At 42.0% G+C, this 15,431-nt stretch overlaps 1 protein-coding gene across 2 annotated transcripts in view; it reads right to left on the bottom strand.

The window, feature by feature from the left end:
- Positions 1-2,242: 2,242 nt before the first annotated feature.
- RPF2 (ribosome production factor 2 homolog) overlaps positions 2,243-15,431 on the bottom strand; it is a 73,702-nt gene continuing 60,513 nt past the window's right edge. For both annotated transcript variants that reach the window (XM_033939732.1, XM_033939733.1), the window contains exons 8-10: positions 11,887-11,989; positions 9,855-9,999; positions 2,243-2,547 (exon numbers count right to left, since the gene is read on the bottom strand). In XM_033939732.1, coding sequence (XP_033795623.1) covers positions 2,377-2,547; positions 9,855-9,999; positions 11,887-11,989 — 419 coding nt within the window. In that variant the 3' untranslated portion in view covers positions 2,243-2,376. The remainder of the gene's footprint in view (positions 2,548-9,854; positions 10,000-11,886; positions 11,990-15,431) is intronic.

Genomic DNA, 15,431 nt, shown 5'->3' on the forward strand with positions numbered 1-15,431 from the left:
ATGTATAATAATATTGTGTAAGAATGTCAAGTGAGTTATGTGAATTAATTGTAATAATATTGTACACTTGTTGAGAGAAATAAAAAGGAATAAAGATTAAAAAAAAAAGTAATCATCTGGTACCTATTTTCTATTATACTGTTAGTAATTGAGACCCACAAAAGGTTTTTGAAAAGTTTTCCCCATTCTTTCAACTCGGAATGCCCTCCCATATTTTAATAGGCCATATGGACAGGGTCAATAGTATCAATTGTGTACAATTCTGGAGGCCGCACCTGCAAAAAGATATAAAAAGGATGGAGTCGGTACGTGGTCTTCATCATAATGTGTATGGGGACAGACGTTCAAATACTTGAAAGGTATTAACATAGAACAAAATCTTTTCCCGAGAAAGGAAAATGCTAAGACCAGAGGACATAATTTGAGGTTGACGGGTGATAGATTCAAGAGCAATGTTAGGAAATTCTACTTTATGGATAGGATGGTGGATGCCTGGAATGTTCTCCCAAGAGAGGTAGTGGAGATGAAAACGGTGACGGAGTTAAAAAAAGCATGGGATGAACACAGAGGATCTAGAATCAGAAAATAATAGTAAATTTTGAAGAACTAAGGCCAGTACTGGGCAGACTTGCAGTCTGTGTCTGTATATGGCCTTTTGGGGGAGGATGGGCTGGAGAGGGCTTCAATGGCTGGGAGGGTGTAGATGGGCTGGAGTGAGCTTTGACGGAGACTTCAGTAGTTGGAACCTAAGAACAGTACTGGGCAGAGGAAAAAAAAAAAACCCCAACAAATTTTTTGATTGAATCAGGTTGGGCAGACTTGATGGACCATTCAGGTCTTTATCTGCCATCATCTACTCTGCTACTATGTAGACTTAAAGATCTCAATCTGTATGCTTTGGAGGAAAGGCAGGAGGGGACATATGATGGATTTTTAAATACCTACATGGTGTAAATGTTCATGAGTCGAGTCTCTTTCATTTGAAAGGCAGCTCTGGAATGAGAGGGCATAGGATGAAGTTAAGAGGTGATAGTTAAGAGTAATCTAAGGAAATACTTTTTTACAGAAAGGGTGGTAGATGCATGAAACAGTCTCCCGGAAGAGGTGGTGGAGACAGAGACTATGTGTCTGAATTCAAAAGGACCCAGGATTGTCATGTGGGATCTCTTAGAAAGAAGAGATAATGGTTACTGCGGATGGGCCCTTTGTACTTAATCTGCCATTGTGTTTCTATGTAATAAAGCCTACTAAAACCTAGTAATACTTTCTATACGTATGCTTTCCCATGCAGCACTTCCAAGGGGCATCTCCTCTATTTGAGGCTCTTTCTAGGTCCTGTGCCTTAAAAAAATTCAACACTTGCCTGTAGGAAAACCTCTCTCGATTCCCAAAATGAAATTCCTCCATCTCAACTAAAATTCCTTTCTCCACCTGCTGCTCCTATGAACATAACCCTTCCCCCCCACCCATGATCTATAAAGAGAACCCTCAGTCCCAGGAGTAAAGCACTCTGCATATTGTATAGGAGAGGATTTAAAAATATGCTCCCACTTTTATAAGCAGCTTAGAAGAACTCTCCTCTACAAAGTTAAACATAATATGGGGATTAGATGAATTGGACTTGACCAATAAAGGAATATAACTAATGTTTGTTTTTGGAACAGCTCCACTGCCAACTTGTTATATATTTTAATTGAGCTGCTTGATAATATAGTCTAAAATGAGCCACTGCCATTCCTTCATGTTGCCTCAATTGCTAGACAGCATATGCTGTACCTTAGGCGGTTCCATCCTCCAAATATATTGGAAGACCTTTTTCGATGAATTATGAAAAAGTTGAAGGGAGGGAGGGGGCGCTGGGTGCAGATCCTGGCAGGGCACTTGAATATTAAGCCACCTAACATATTCGAGTCAACCATTTTTCATCCTTTTGGGGGGGAAAATGGGGGGTCTGAACTTATATTCAAGTATATACGGTAACTGCTTAAAGCTCTTGCATGCCTCCTCCATCTAAGAGTCCCAAGAGAGAGGAAAGGGGATGGTATTTGATACACCACATCTCTGTGGTTACAATCAGGAGCTGTAGTAGGAATTCTACCCAGTGCCCCTAGTTCTTAAGCTACTCCTCCACTAAGTCCACTGTCATCCACTTGACAAGCTCGCATTGGCTACAGAAACAGGTTAGGAGGAACTGACAGATTTTGGACACTATGTAGGCCTCTGGAGAACACAAAGACAGAAAGATAGACATGTGTTTTTAGTAATAAAACAGATAGCAAACATAACATGTGCAACAAAAAGGTCCTTGACCTAGAACCTCAACTGCTCCTTCCCTTTCCATAGAGCAGCTTTGACTGTCCACTGTAACAATGACCCTTAAACATGCCGGGGCTTCTTCGAGCTGCTTTCTGGCCCATCCATTGCAGGCCGTTTCTTCAGTCCTTTCACTTTCCTGGTCTGGAGCTTGCCCAGGTCTTGTTTCTGCATGTGAATACGGCCGTAAGTTGTTCCAAAAGTATCCTGAGAAATGTTTTTCTTCTTCTTTTGCTAGAATATTAAAATAAGACAGGTTAAGTTTAGAGGTTCTGAATGAGGAGGAAGGTCTCTGTTCCCACATACCTGCGCTCACTCACCACTAATAGGGTTATTAAGATGACTACTGGAATTTCAACATACATGTCAAATAAAACCAACTAGTTAAATTTATTGAACATTTCTGTACAGCCTCATCTGATGTACAGGTTCAAGTTGTGTATAAACAATAGCATCATTCATACTATGTAGAAAATATTTTTACTATAAAAATTTCATCTTTAAATAAACAAACTGAAAAACAACTAAAGAATAAAAGTGTTAAAAAGTTATGTTAGATGCAAGATCTATTTTTCAGGACCATCTCTCATTAATTCCAAATGTCAATTTGTGACAAGGTTCTGATCAAAGCAAAAAAGTGTCAAGTCTATACCAGGGGTAGGAAACTTCTGGTCCTAGAGAGCCACAGGCAGGTCAGATTTCCAGGATCCACAATAAATAAGCACGAGATAGATTTGCGTCTCAAGGAGGCAGTGCATGCAAATCCATCTCATACATATTCATTGTGGATCTCCTGAAAACCTGACCTGCCTGTGGCTCTTGAGGGCCGGAATGGTGCAACAAAAGAAGAAAGCTGATGAAACCTTCCTTGAAAAAAACAGAAAAAGTTGGAATGCAGAAGAACTAGGACAACTGTTGGTTAGGGGTTTCCAAAGTAGGAGTCACAACCTTCCTGGGAGGTCAGCTCATGACCTGCACATGTAACTTGCGCTAGAACTGAATCCATCCTTAGAACAGGAGGTGGGGGCTCTGAGGGGCCTATGAACCAGTGAACGTTAGGTAAGCCAGAAAGCATGAAGGATGAGACCAAACCAAAGAATCTAGCTTGCTTTAAGAGCTGCTCACAAGTGGGGCCAAATTGTCATTCTGCTGATTAAACAAGAGTCCAAAATCCTGACCCAAATCACAAGCAACATCTTTGAACATAAGAACATAAGCAATGCCTCCGCTGGGTCAGACCTGAGGTCCATCGCGCCCAGCAGTCCACTCACGCGGCGTCCAGGACCTGTGCAGTAATCCTCTATCTGTACCCCTCTATCTCCTTTTCCAGCAGGAAATTGTCCAATCCTTTCTTGAACCCCAGTACCGTACTCTGCCCTATTACGCCCTCTGGAAGCGCATTCCAGGTGTCCACCACACGTTGGATAAAGAAGAACTTCCTAGCATTCGTTTTGAATCTGTCCCCTTTCAACTTTTCTGAATGCCCTCTTGTTCTTTTATGTTCCGAAAGTTTGAAGAATCTGACCCTCTCCACTCTCTCTATGCCCTTCATGATCTTGTAAGTCTCTATCATATCCCCTCTAAGTCTCCTCTTCTCCAAGGCAAGGGCAGAAATTACCAAAACTCAGTTCATTAAAACTCTGGTGAGATTTTCATGATGGGCCGTAACAAGGAACTGCTTCATAGATTGCTGTATGATCTTCATCATGTCACATGATTGCACTACAAAGAAAGGAAAACCAGAGAGAATCTCCTTGGTAGGTGACATACAACCTATTCCAGGAGTATAAATTACTGAGAAAATATTCCCAGCTCCACCTATGTTGGCCTAAATTAGTGTAAAACAAGCTCCTGATAAAAGCTCAAAAAGAACAGAATGGCACATGCCCCTTCAATAAACCAGGCAAACTGTGCCAAGACTTTGCAAAAACATTCAGCAGAAGGAGATCCCACATATGCTCATCTTCATTCAGTTCAAAAAGTGTGCAAGAAGGATGCTACAAAATGACCCCTGAGGAAGGCATTAGCTGACGAAACATGGACCATGCTGGGTCCCTTCTTGCCCATCTATTCTCCTTTTGGCTTTATTTTCATCAATTGTTGAATAAAGTTATGGTCATGCAGTATCTTCATTCTACGGTGTTTCTTTCTACATTTCTAAATAAAGTACCTTTGCTTATTTGAAAATGTTAATTGGGAAGAATACATACTTTGTAAACGAGTAACAGAGCCTCTAGCATACTTCCGAAGCATAATTAAAGAAAACCAACTACTTCTGAAGGTTATGGGTAGAGGCGGGGATGGAAGAGATTAATTGTGAGGATGGAATGGATCTCTGCGGGGATAGGGCAGGGACGGGTTTGATGTCTGACCCCGTGTAACTCGCTAGTCTGGGTTCAGAGGCAGTATCAGTCTGGATTCCTGTGCAGTTAGGTACAGTAAAACCTTGGATTGCAAGACAAGCAAAACATATGATTAAATTTTAACTTGATATACAAGCAAGGTCTTGCAAAACAAGTACATACAGTATTCTCCTTCGTGGATCAGATCCGAAATTGCTGTGATAGGGGTAGGTCAAGAAAATTACTAAAGACGCAGCTATTTGTTGATGCCTTTTTTTTAGTTATTTCAGCTAAAATTGATGAATTATCTATGAGCTCTTCTTTCCACATTATGGTATTTCCTTGACGATTGTATGTATTTCTTTTTATTATATGATCATTTTATCATGTATTTGCTTTTATTTTGTTGTCATTTTAACATTGTGTATATAAACCGTTTAGTTTTAAATGGTTTATAAATTTTTAAACTAAATAAATAAATAAACTGAGCCAATGGCTCTCTCTCTGACACTGCGGGAGTGTAGTGACTGTTCTAAACGAGCGAGGTCTTGGGTTGGGGAACAAATTGTCTGAGTTTCTTATGGGAAAAATTTGCTTTGATATACAAGTGTTTTGGATTACAAGCATGTTTTCAGAACAAATTATGCTCGCAAACCAAGGTTTCACTGTATTTGGCTGGATAAAGACCTAGAGGTCTGATCCGTTTGCAGACTTCCTCCCAGATAACCACTTCCTTCTCTCTGTCTTTCAACTGTCTTCACATGGTTTGTACCTTTCTCATCTGTATGTCACAGGGCTCCCTCCTCTTCAGCTTGTTCACTCTATTTGCTCATGATCTTAATATTAGGACTGGAAGGACGGATTTTTTGCACTCTTCTCATGTGCCTGATTTACAGATACTGAAGTCTCGGCTATTTCCCCGTTTGTCTGACTACTTTAAGCAGATGAATACTGGACACTCAGTAACAGCTTGAAACTCAAATCTGAGAAATTGGTTCATATGGCTTGGTCAACATATGGACCTAAGCCCACAGGGTAAAAGGGATTTAGGAACTGGCTACTGCATCTCAAAAAAAGGTATAGAGGAATTAGAAAAGGTACAAAAGAAGGACAAAAAAATTATAAAGGGGACAGAATTATTTCCCCATTAGAAGAGGCTAGGGCTTTTCAACTTGGAGAAAAGATGGCTGTTGGGAAGTGCAGTATAACAGAGATCTATAAAAGACTGAATGAAGTGGAAAAGGCAGACGTGAATCACTTGTTTACTCTCTCCAAAAATATAACAGGTAGGGGGCATACAATAAGACTACTTTGTAAATCACTTAGTTCTCTTTGACTAGTATTAGTGGTATATCAAGAACAATAAAATAAAACTACTAAGTAATAAATTTAAAACAAATTGGATAAAATGTTTCCTCAGAAAATATATAATTAAACTCTAAAATTTGTTGCCAGAGAATGTAGTCAAAGCAGTTAGCTTAACGAGGTTTAAAAAAGGTTTGGATAATTTCCTAAAAGACAAGTCCATAAGCCATTAAGGTGAACTTGGGGAAATGAAATATTAGGTTCTTGCTTGGATAATCTTATTTCTGTTAATATACACAAGAGTCCATACATTAGGTGATCAATCCATGCTTGCAAACACTTGCAGAAGGGTGTCAATCACATCTTTCAGCTCCTCCTCCTTCACCAGTTCGAGGATAGCTCCCTCTTCAGTTTTTCCTTCTGCAAGCCAACCAAGAAGAGGTGTTCCGATTGCTTTGTTTGGTTTTTATTATTTTTGGGTCTTTTTACTCCATTTTTGGGACGCTTTGGTGCCAGTGGTTAATCTGCCTGGGAAAGAGCGCAGACTCCACAAAGGTGGACTACAGCTCACAGGGCAACCTCCGGGTATACCTGATGAGCCAGCCTGCTTTGTGTTAGTTCAAGGATCGGGGTCCATTCTCCAGGGAGCCTGCTCACCTTTTGATTTATTAGAAGCTTTAGTGTAGGCTCTGGGGCCCCTGTGTGAATCCCTTTGGGTTTCAGGGAGCCGGCTGCACTTTATTCTCCCCCTGTTGCGCTGTAAGGATTTGTGGTGGTTGAGCCTTCAGTCGGTTCTGGTCCAACTGGAAGCCCTAAGATTTCCAGGATTTGAGTCAGAAAGTTCTCTCCACTTCATTCAGGCTGAAACAAAGCCAGGCAGGCACTAGTACAGCCCATTATTCCCTATGGGGAAAATCAGAGAGGTTTGAAAAAGTTGAATGTAAGGGTTTCTATGGCCAGAGATAGGGTCCCCCATCTTCAAAACCCCTTTCTCACAAATTTTCTGGCGGCAGCCATCATGGATTTTAAACTATAATTTTTTCTAAAGCCTCCATCTACCTCAAAACCCCTTGATTTGGCTCAAAATTAACTGGATGGACTCCTCAGGCTATTCTACCCCTATATCATGCCAGTTTTGTGCTGGATGGTTGGTCAAGGAGCAACCGCGTGCTGTGGCACATGAGGGAGGGGCAGGAGTCTTGGGCTTAGCCTTCTCTGAGTCCTCTAGGGCTGGGGAACTAAAGGGGGGCTGAGTGGTAGGGAGAAAATCCCTCCTGGAGTCCTCAAATAGTGAGTGTGCTTTCCATGTGAAGCCTATGAGAAACCAGTCTGAGGTCGTACATGGGGATTTACTCCAGAATTTATGAATCTTCTGTGGAAAGCTTATTTGATGGGCCTGGGACGCGCTGTGCTACCTGGGAGCGTGCTGGTATTGGACTGGGGAGTGATGCCTCTTCAAGAGGTCTCTCCGTTCTGCAGGAAGCCGGCTCCCAGCCTGTGTGACCAAGCGGAGCAGGACTGAGAGGACTGGAGATCAGACTTCATGCTTTTATTTTCCCAGGGCTCAGCTTCCTTCCTGGAGGATTCTGCTTCCCTGTCAGAGACTGGGAGTCAAGAGGCGATCATTGCTCTCAACCAGGGAGATGATCCGTTGGTTCGGCTACTGTCACACACATTATGGAGCTAAAGGCTCAGCAGCCATCCACCTCATAGTGTATGGTCATCAGTGGCACAAACGTTCAGACTACCTTTTGTCCCTCGAATCTAGATATCACCTTAAGAACATAAGAATTCTGGGACAGACTGAAGGAGAAAATGAGGAAGAAAAAGCCTCAGATCACAACCTCCACTCTATAGACACACGTGATGGGTAGAGCAGGGTAAAAAAAAACCTCAAGCACCTCAAGCATAAAAAAACACCCTCCTCATATAAAAATTAAATTGGTGCTCTGAGCAATGAAAGTAAATCCACTGAAATTCCAAAGATTAACAAATAAAAGGCTCATCAGTATTAGGAAAGGTCTGTCACACCTACGACGGGCAGCATTTCACGTTCATAACTGCTTTAGGGTGTGAACACACTGCACAGAAACCACCTCAGTCCTTTACCTGTCACCTGTCTCTGTAGGGTGGGGGCTGGGATCTGAGGCTTTCTCCTCCTTTTTCATTTTATTGGTTCCTCTGCTTCTCTGGGCACTTGTTCTAGTGCCCTTGTGTGTTTAGTTGTAACACAAGTAAAACACATTGAAATCTTTGTACCGCCTTTCAAATGTTGTAATGTTGCAGTTTTTTACTTTGATCGCCAATAAAAACAGTCAGGCTGGCTTGCTAGGTGTTCCCAAGGGTTGATCCTGCTAGCAGCAGACCTCAGCAGTACAAGTCTCTGTGTTCTACCAAGCAGAAGCCTCTGGACACTGAGCCTCCAATCGAACATTTAGAAAAATACCCGAAAACAATAAAACTGCAGAGCAGAGCAGAAATACTTTTGAGCAACTTGCTTGCAGAAAATAAACTGAAGGAGCAGAAGCAGCTCCCTGGAAAGGAGGCGGAGTTGAAAAGATGATTGACAGTTTTTGCAAGCAATTGGTGGATTCTGATGCAAAACCCCTATGGTTCATGACCACTAGACACATTGCACTAGAATAGTGGCCTCAAACTCGCGTCCCGCCAGGTATTATTTTGAGGCCCTCGGTATGTTTATCATAATCACAAAAGTAAAATAAGAGTTTCTTGATCATATGTCTCTTTAGCTATAAATGACAATATTATTATTAAGACTTAGCCAAAGGGATTACTGTAACACTATCTACCTCGGCACTACAAAAATTTGTCTTCATAGATTACAATTAATTCAGAATACTGCTGTGAAGCTGATCTGTGGAAAACGTAAATTTGACCTTGTGACCCCTTTGCTTCAGAGTCTTCATTGGCTCCCAGTTTATTTTAGAATTCAATTTAAATGCACTTGTATTTCTTTTAAAATTCTACATGGTATCTTTAATCCTCGTATTCCTTTATTTTGGAATGTTTACCGATTCTCCTTTGCAAGAGGTGTCCAACAATTTAAACTCTCCCTTTCTTCTAAAAAAGGGATTAAAGGAGTCAAGATTTTCAGTCAATCTTTGGTTTTTAAATTCTCTCAACTCTGGAACGATCTCCCCCTTTTTTTAAGGAGTTCCAGTTTGTTTCAATTTTTCCGCAAATCTTTAAAAACTACTCTATTTGCCAAACATTTTGAAAACTAATTCTTTTGAAATTTTGCTATTATCTTCTATTTATTATTTGTAAATCATTCCCTGTTTATTTAATTGCTGTAAACCGAATCGAGCCTTCGGGTCACAGAGTTACCTACATAATTTAAAAACAGAATCATAATGACATACAAACAATCCTAAAAAGTCATGTTAAAACAGTATTAAAAGCTAAAACCATAATAAGAATGATCGTGAACAGTTCATCAGCTTTGCCAAAAAAGGCAATTATTAACTAGAAGAAAGCTGTGTCTTGAACATACCCTTTACATGGCAAGTTTTGGCCCACAAGGGAATTCCATTTTTTTAATTCAACACAGCAAAAAGTCATTTTGCCAGTCTCAACAAGCCTTGGGTTTACATTAGTCTTCAGTAAAGCTAAATTTTCAGAACGTAATGATCTGTTTGGTGTATAGCTGGACATATTAGTTTCCATACAAGAATTGATGGCAGATCATTACTGTTTTATATTGTATTTTGAAGGTGACTGGAAGCCAATGCAATTGTTGTAGATATGGCAAAATATGATCATATTTGGACAATCCCATAATCAATCTTGCCGCTGCATTTTGTACAACTTGCAATGCCCTCCAAGTACCTACAAAGGGTTTGAGACCACTGCACTAGAAACACCTTTGAGTACCTTGAGAGTTTTGGGTTGTTTCAGCGACAGCTTGTATAGGTCATCAGATGCCAGGTGTGTCCTCCTCACTGTGAAGTCCAAGGATGGTCCCATTTCTTCCAGCTCAATTCGTGGCGTCCTGCAGCCCGACTTCTTCAGCAATACCCTGATGTGACACAAAGGAGAGACTCAAACACTGCTGCTGCTACCACCACCACTATCAGACATATTGCACCACTGCACACAAACACATAAGAGAAAGTCGCCACGCCAAAGAGCTTACAGTCTAATCAAGACAGACAAGTAAGGGGGAGAGTGGGGCACAGTGGTTACAGCTACAGCTTCGTCCCCCTGAGGTGGTGGATTCAAACCCACGATGCTCCTTGTGACCCTGGGCAAGTCTCTTAATCCTCCCTTTGCCCCAGGTACATTAGATAGATTGTGAGCCCACTGGAATGCTTAAGTATCTGAATATTATTTATTTTATTTAAAAATGTATATACTGCATAAAAACTATGTGGTCTATAAAATTACATGCTTAAGAAATGCTAAACATTGTCCCTATATCTTGGCCTTTTGGAAATCGATCTGGGATCAAATAAATTGTTTATTAGAAAATCCTGTAGCATTAACTTATGATACTGTGATATTTGGCATGTCTATGAGAAAAAAGAGTCAGATATCGGCAAACAATCATAAACTTTTATTGATTATGACAGGAGTTGCCATTCAACATATTACTAACAATTGGAAAGATCATAGCAGACTTAACTTTAATTTTTGGTGGAATTCGCTATGTCATTTATATAAAATGGAACGTTCAATAGTGGTACAAAAAGGAAATTATAAAAATTTTATTAAAATATGGAAGCCATGAACATTGTTTTGTAATGAATAGATACCGTTTTTCTTTTGAAGATACACCATGTAAGGAAGGGAGGGTGGAGGGGTTGTTTGGATAAAATGTTGAAATAAAATTAATAATAGGGATGGAGGGAGGGGAGGGGAAGGATTTCTTTTAAGTTAATAGAGGATAATGATAAGTTTTTCAAGTGTTTAACTAAGTGTTGTTTCTTATAATTCTTGTACACTTTATGAGAGGGTAAAATGAATTAAGCATGGGCCAATCTGGCACGGTTGTCTCTGCTGCTCGGCTCCACAGCTCCTCACCTGCCTTGGGCTGTGGGAGTGACTCGCCCTGGTCACTCGCTCCTCCTCCTGCTGCTTGTCTCAGCCTGCTTTTAAACAGCTCAGAGCCAATCCCCTTCAGCCTGTAGCGGGGATGGGCTTTAGCTCTAAAGCAGCTTTTCTCTGCCTGGGTTTATCTAATGCAGCTATATTCCTTGTGGCTTCTCTAGCTGCCCTAAAGCCCGGAGGCTGCTGTTGACAGTCTGCCTGCCTCTGCTCCAGATCACTACTGCTTTGGTCATAGGGGCAAGGGAGGTCAGCCTCAAGTTGAGCACCAGAATCAATCTGATCAGCTCTTCTGCACCCGATCCTATTAGGGACCGAACTAGTGCTGGTGCTGGGTTTGTCACAATAGGCAGTGAAAGCACAGGGGTGGGTAGGAGGGCCTAGGAAACCAGAGATCTGTGAGCTGTATTAGCTATGAAACCTATTAAAACTCCTTTCTATACCTCTGTTTGTAACATGACCTGCCTCAAGGCAAGAAGTGGGGGGAGGAGGCTAACAAAAAATTAAAAAAAATATATATATATATAGCAAGTTCCTGCCCAATAAACCATCTGCAATACTTAATCTGCTACCTATCCAAGCTTTGGCAATGGAGAGCTAGTCTACATTTCAAGAAACTAAGTTAGGAAAGTTTAGAAAAATTAGCAGCACAATAAACTAGATTCAGTATGGAAAGGATGAAAAGACTGCCTTCATTTTTCTCTCTCTCTATGAACATGATGTTCCTGACAGAAAAAAGTAAGACACTGGAGGCAAGAGAAGAGCAGCTTGGAAAGAAGTTCCTTTACCCAATAAGGCCTGTCTGCCTACTCATCAACAGCAATGAGACATGTCTTTCATCTCCCCAGCAGCCACTTACTTGTAACTCCGCATGAAAATCTTCCCATTTAGCGCTGTGAAGTGCAGAACATGTTCCAGACCAGCCAGCCGAACACAGGGCACTGCGGGGCCTCGAAAGAAATCTAAGGAGACATTCACATGCATCAGAAGATGCACAGTTGCACTCTCAGAAAAAGCCAGCTTTATGTTACATCACTCCAAGACAAACTCACTCACAAAAGACAAAGGAGAAATTAGACCTTACCTGCTAATTTTCTTTCTTTTAGTCCCTCCAGACCAGCACAGATGGATGGGTTTACGCTCATCTGCCAGTAGGTGGAGACAGACACTAACTGAACTGTAGCAGTAGGACAAGTAGGCTGTGCAGTCCCCATCTAGCCAAGCAGGAACACTACCAAAGCAAAACTAGAGACTCTTCCTTTTTTTTTTTTTTAAACTGTCAACTATTGGAGGAAGAATGGATCAGGCAACCAACACTGAAAATCAGTTTGCTAGCTAAACCAGAAGCCGCAGCTCTTCTAGGAAAAGTAATGCTCCCCAATAAACTGAAATATACAAAAACTGACTCTTAGTGTCACCAAGAAAAAACAGGGCAGGTTCTGTGCTGGTTTATTGGGGGAAAGTTGAGAGGCTGGTCGAGTAGTCAGGAAAGCAAAGATACAAATGGAAGAAAAAATATGTGATACAGTAAAATGAGGAGACAAAACATTTTTTTAGATATATCACTGATAAGAAGTGCAAAAGTGGCATTGTGAGAATCAAAGGTGAAGGGGAGAAATATATAGAAGCTGATAAAAGAAAAGGCTGAATTGCTTAACAAATATTTCTGTTCTGTGTTCACAGCTGAAGCACCTGGAGCGGGACCACAGAAGACAAACACGAATAGGGATGCAGGAGTGGTAGATCCTGATCGATTTTCAGAGGATTGTGTTTGTTAGGAGTTAGCTAAAATAAAGGTAGATAAAGCAATGGGGCCATCTGATGTACATACAAGGGTACTGAAGGAACTTAGGGAAGTTCTGGTGGCTCCGCTGACTGACCTTTTCAATGCTTCTCTAGAGTTGGGAGTGGTACCAGAGGACTGGCAAAGGGCGGATGTGGTCCCTCTCCACAAAAGTGGAAGTAAGGAAGAAGTAGGGAATTACAGGCTGGTAAGTCTGACTTCTGTGGTAAGCAAATTAATGGAAACGCTTTTAAAACAGAGAATAGAAACATAGAAACATTACCGTAAGGATGTGCTGAGACTGGAGTCGGTCCAGAGAATGGCCACCCGGATGGTCTCGGGACTCAAGGATCTCCCGTACGAGGAACGGCTGGATAAGTTGCAGCTGTACTCACTTGAGGAATGCAGAGAGAGGGGTGACATGATCGAGACATTCAAGTATCTCACGGGCCGCATCGAGGTGGAAGAAGATATCTTCTTTTTCAAGGGTCCCGTGGCAACAAGGGGGCATCCGTGGAAAATCAGGGGCGGGAAACTGCACGGGGACACCAGGAAATTCTTTTTCACTGAAAGGGTGGTTGATCGCTGGAATAATCTTCCACTTCAGGTTATTGAGGCCAGCAGCGTGCCTGATTTTAAGGCCAAATGGGATAGACACGTGGGATCTATTCACAGAGAAAGTAGGGGAGGGTCATTGGGGTGGGCAGACTAGATGGGCCGTGGCCCTTATCTGCCGTCTATTTCTATGTTTTCTATGTTTCTATGAACCACCAAAAAAGGTTCCCTAAGGTCGCAAAGAAGAGGCCTGTGAACATAAAGCTGTGATAAGAGAATTCCCAGCAAGCCCTGACCCGATAGGCGTTGCGTCTGATGGGAACCCCCCACCACAAACACGCAGCAGCCAGGGAACCTTGGACATCCCCCCCGCTGACCGACTTGCTCTTCGCAGTTACCAGGGATCCCCCCTTGCCAGTAAGTACTACTGCACGTGAAGCCAAACCAGCAAACAATTCCCTACTGCGCAATCGCGAACAAAAAGAACAGAAGCTGCCATCGGTGAGGCCTCAGCGGGAGTAGACAGAGCACTTTTTCTGCCCTGAATTGCTCATTGCAAACTGCTATGCGGTAGATCCCAATTACAGTCTAGAAAGGAAAGTATAAATTTAAAAACTCCCTTCAGACCGGCACTTTTTTTTTTTAAAGCAGCAGACCCCACTGGCTCTCAAAGCTGTAGTCAATGCCTAAAGTACAGCTGATCTTTCTCTCATACCTTACTTGGAGTCGGATGACGGCAGCGACCTCGGGAGACCCTTGATACAGCACTTCTTTGTGCGAAACATGTCGGGTCAGACTCCCAGGTTTGGCTGTGATTAAGCTAAGTACAATTTATATTATTTATTATATTTAAAATAACTATAAAATGAAAATATTTAAAAATAAGAGAAACAGGGAAAATGCTACTTGAGAAAAACAATTGATAGACAAGTGGGGCAGCCAATGATGAGGCACCATGTAAATCTTCCCGCAGTTTCTTTGAGAAATCACACAGCGGTGAAGTGGTGGGGCTGAGGCGTCCTTGAAGATACAGTGTGGGGTAGATTTATACCCAAACATATTTACATCCAGATCCTTATAACTGTATATGGATTTCTGAAGACAGGGCTGGATATAACATAAACGGACATAGTTTGGCCATTTGATTTTTTTTGGACTTAAAGTACAGCTGAGGCACCACTAAGAAAAGGAGGGGAGCTGGGACTTGGCTGTCCCGAGTGTAGCACCTCCGAGGTAAGAAGAGACCCCCGCAGGCCCCTACCTCTGTCTGGGCAAGAAAGGGTTAGTAAGGGCCACTGCCTACCCCTCCCAACAGAATTCCCAATTAACCACTCTATCGCTTATCCAAAGACCTAACAGGACTGCACAAGCTTAGCATTGATCTCAGGAGGATTCAAAACAAAGTTAGACAAGTTCCTACTGGATCAGAACGTACGCAGGTAAGGCTAGACTCAGTTAGGGCACTGGTCTTTGACCTAAGGGCCGGCCCAGGAGCGGACTGCTGGCCACAATGGACCACTGGTCTGACCCAGCAGCAGCAGTTCTTATGTTCTTCTACTGCTACAGTTCCATTTGTTCTCAGCCTCCATAAACCCATCTGTCTGTGCCAGTCTGGAGGAATGCTAAAGAAGTTTTATTTACTATCAAGTAGTGAGATGGAACATCTTCTGGAGCAATTATCAAACTTTGCAGTACTGGTATGGATCCATGTCCAGGGTGATTAATAAAGTAACAAGAAAACCAATTTTGAGTTCATTAGATGATCAGTGATGCAACATTCCTCTCTGAATATTTTTCCAGATTGAAGGAAAGCTCTATCCTTCCTCTCTAAATGAGAATTCTTCAATACCTGAATGTACACCACTAAAAATAACATAAAAATCTATAATAATAAAATGCTAAGCACGCATTCGCACTCACGCCGCATGTTCTTTGATCCCTGATCTGTCGGGTGCGCATGTGCTAGATGGCGCGGAGTGAGGGGCCGGGACTTAGGGGAAGGAGAGCAGGCCCGGGAGAGCGAAGGAAGCCTCAGTGACACTGAGCTGCGAGGGAGAAGGTGAGCA

Source organism: Geotrypetes seraphini, chromosome 3 (assembly GCF_902459505.1).
Source record: "Geotrypetes seraphini chromosome 3, aGeoSer1.1, whole genome shotgun sequence".
Lineage (NCBI taxonomy): Eukaryota > Metazoa > Chordata > Amphibia > Gymnophiona > Dermophiidae > Geotrypetes > Geotrypetes seraphini.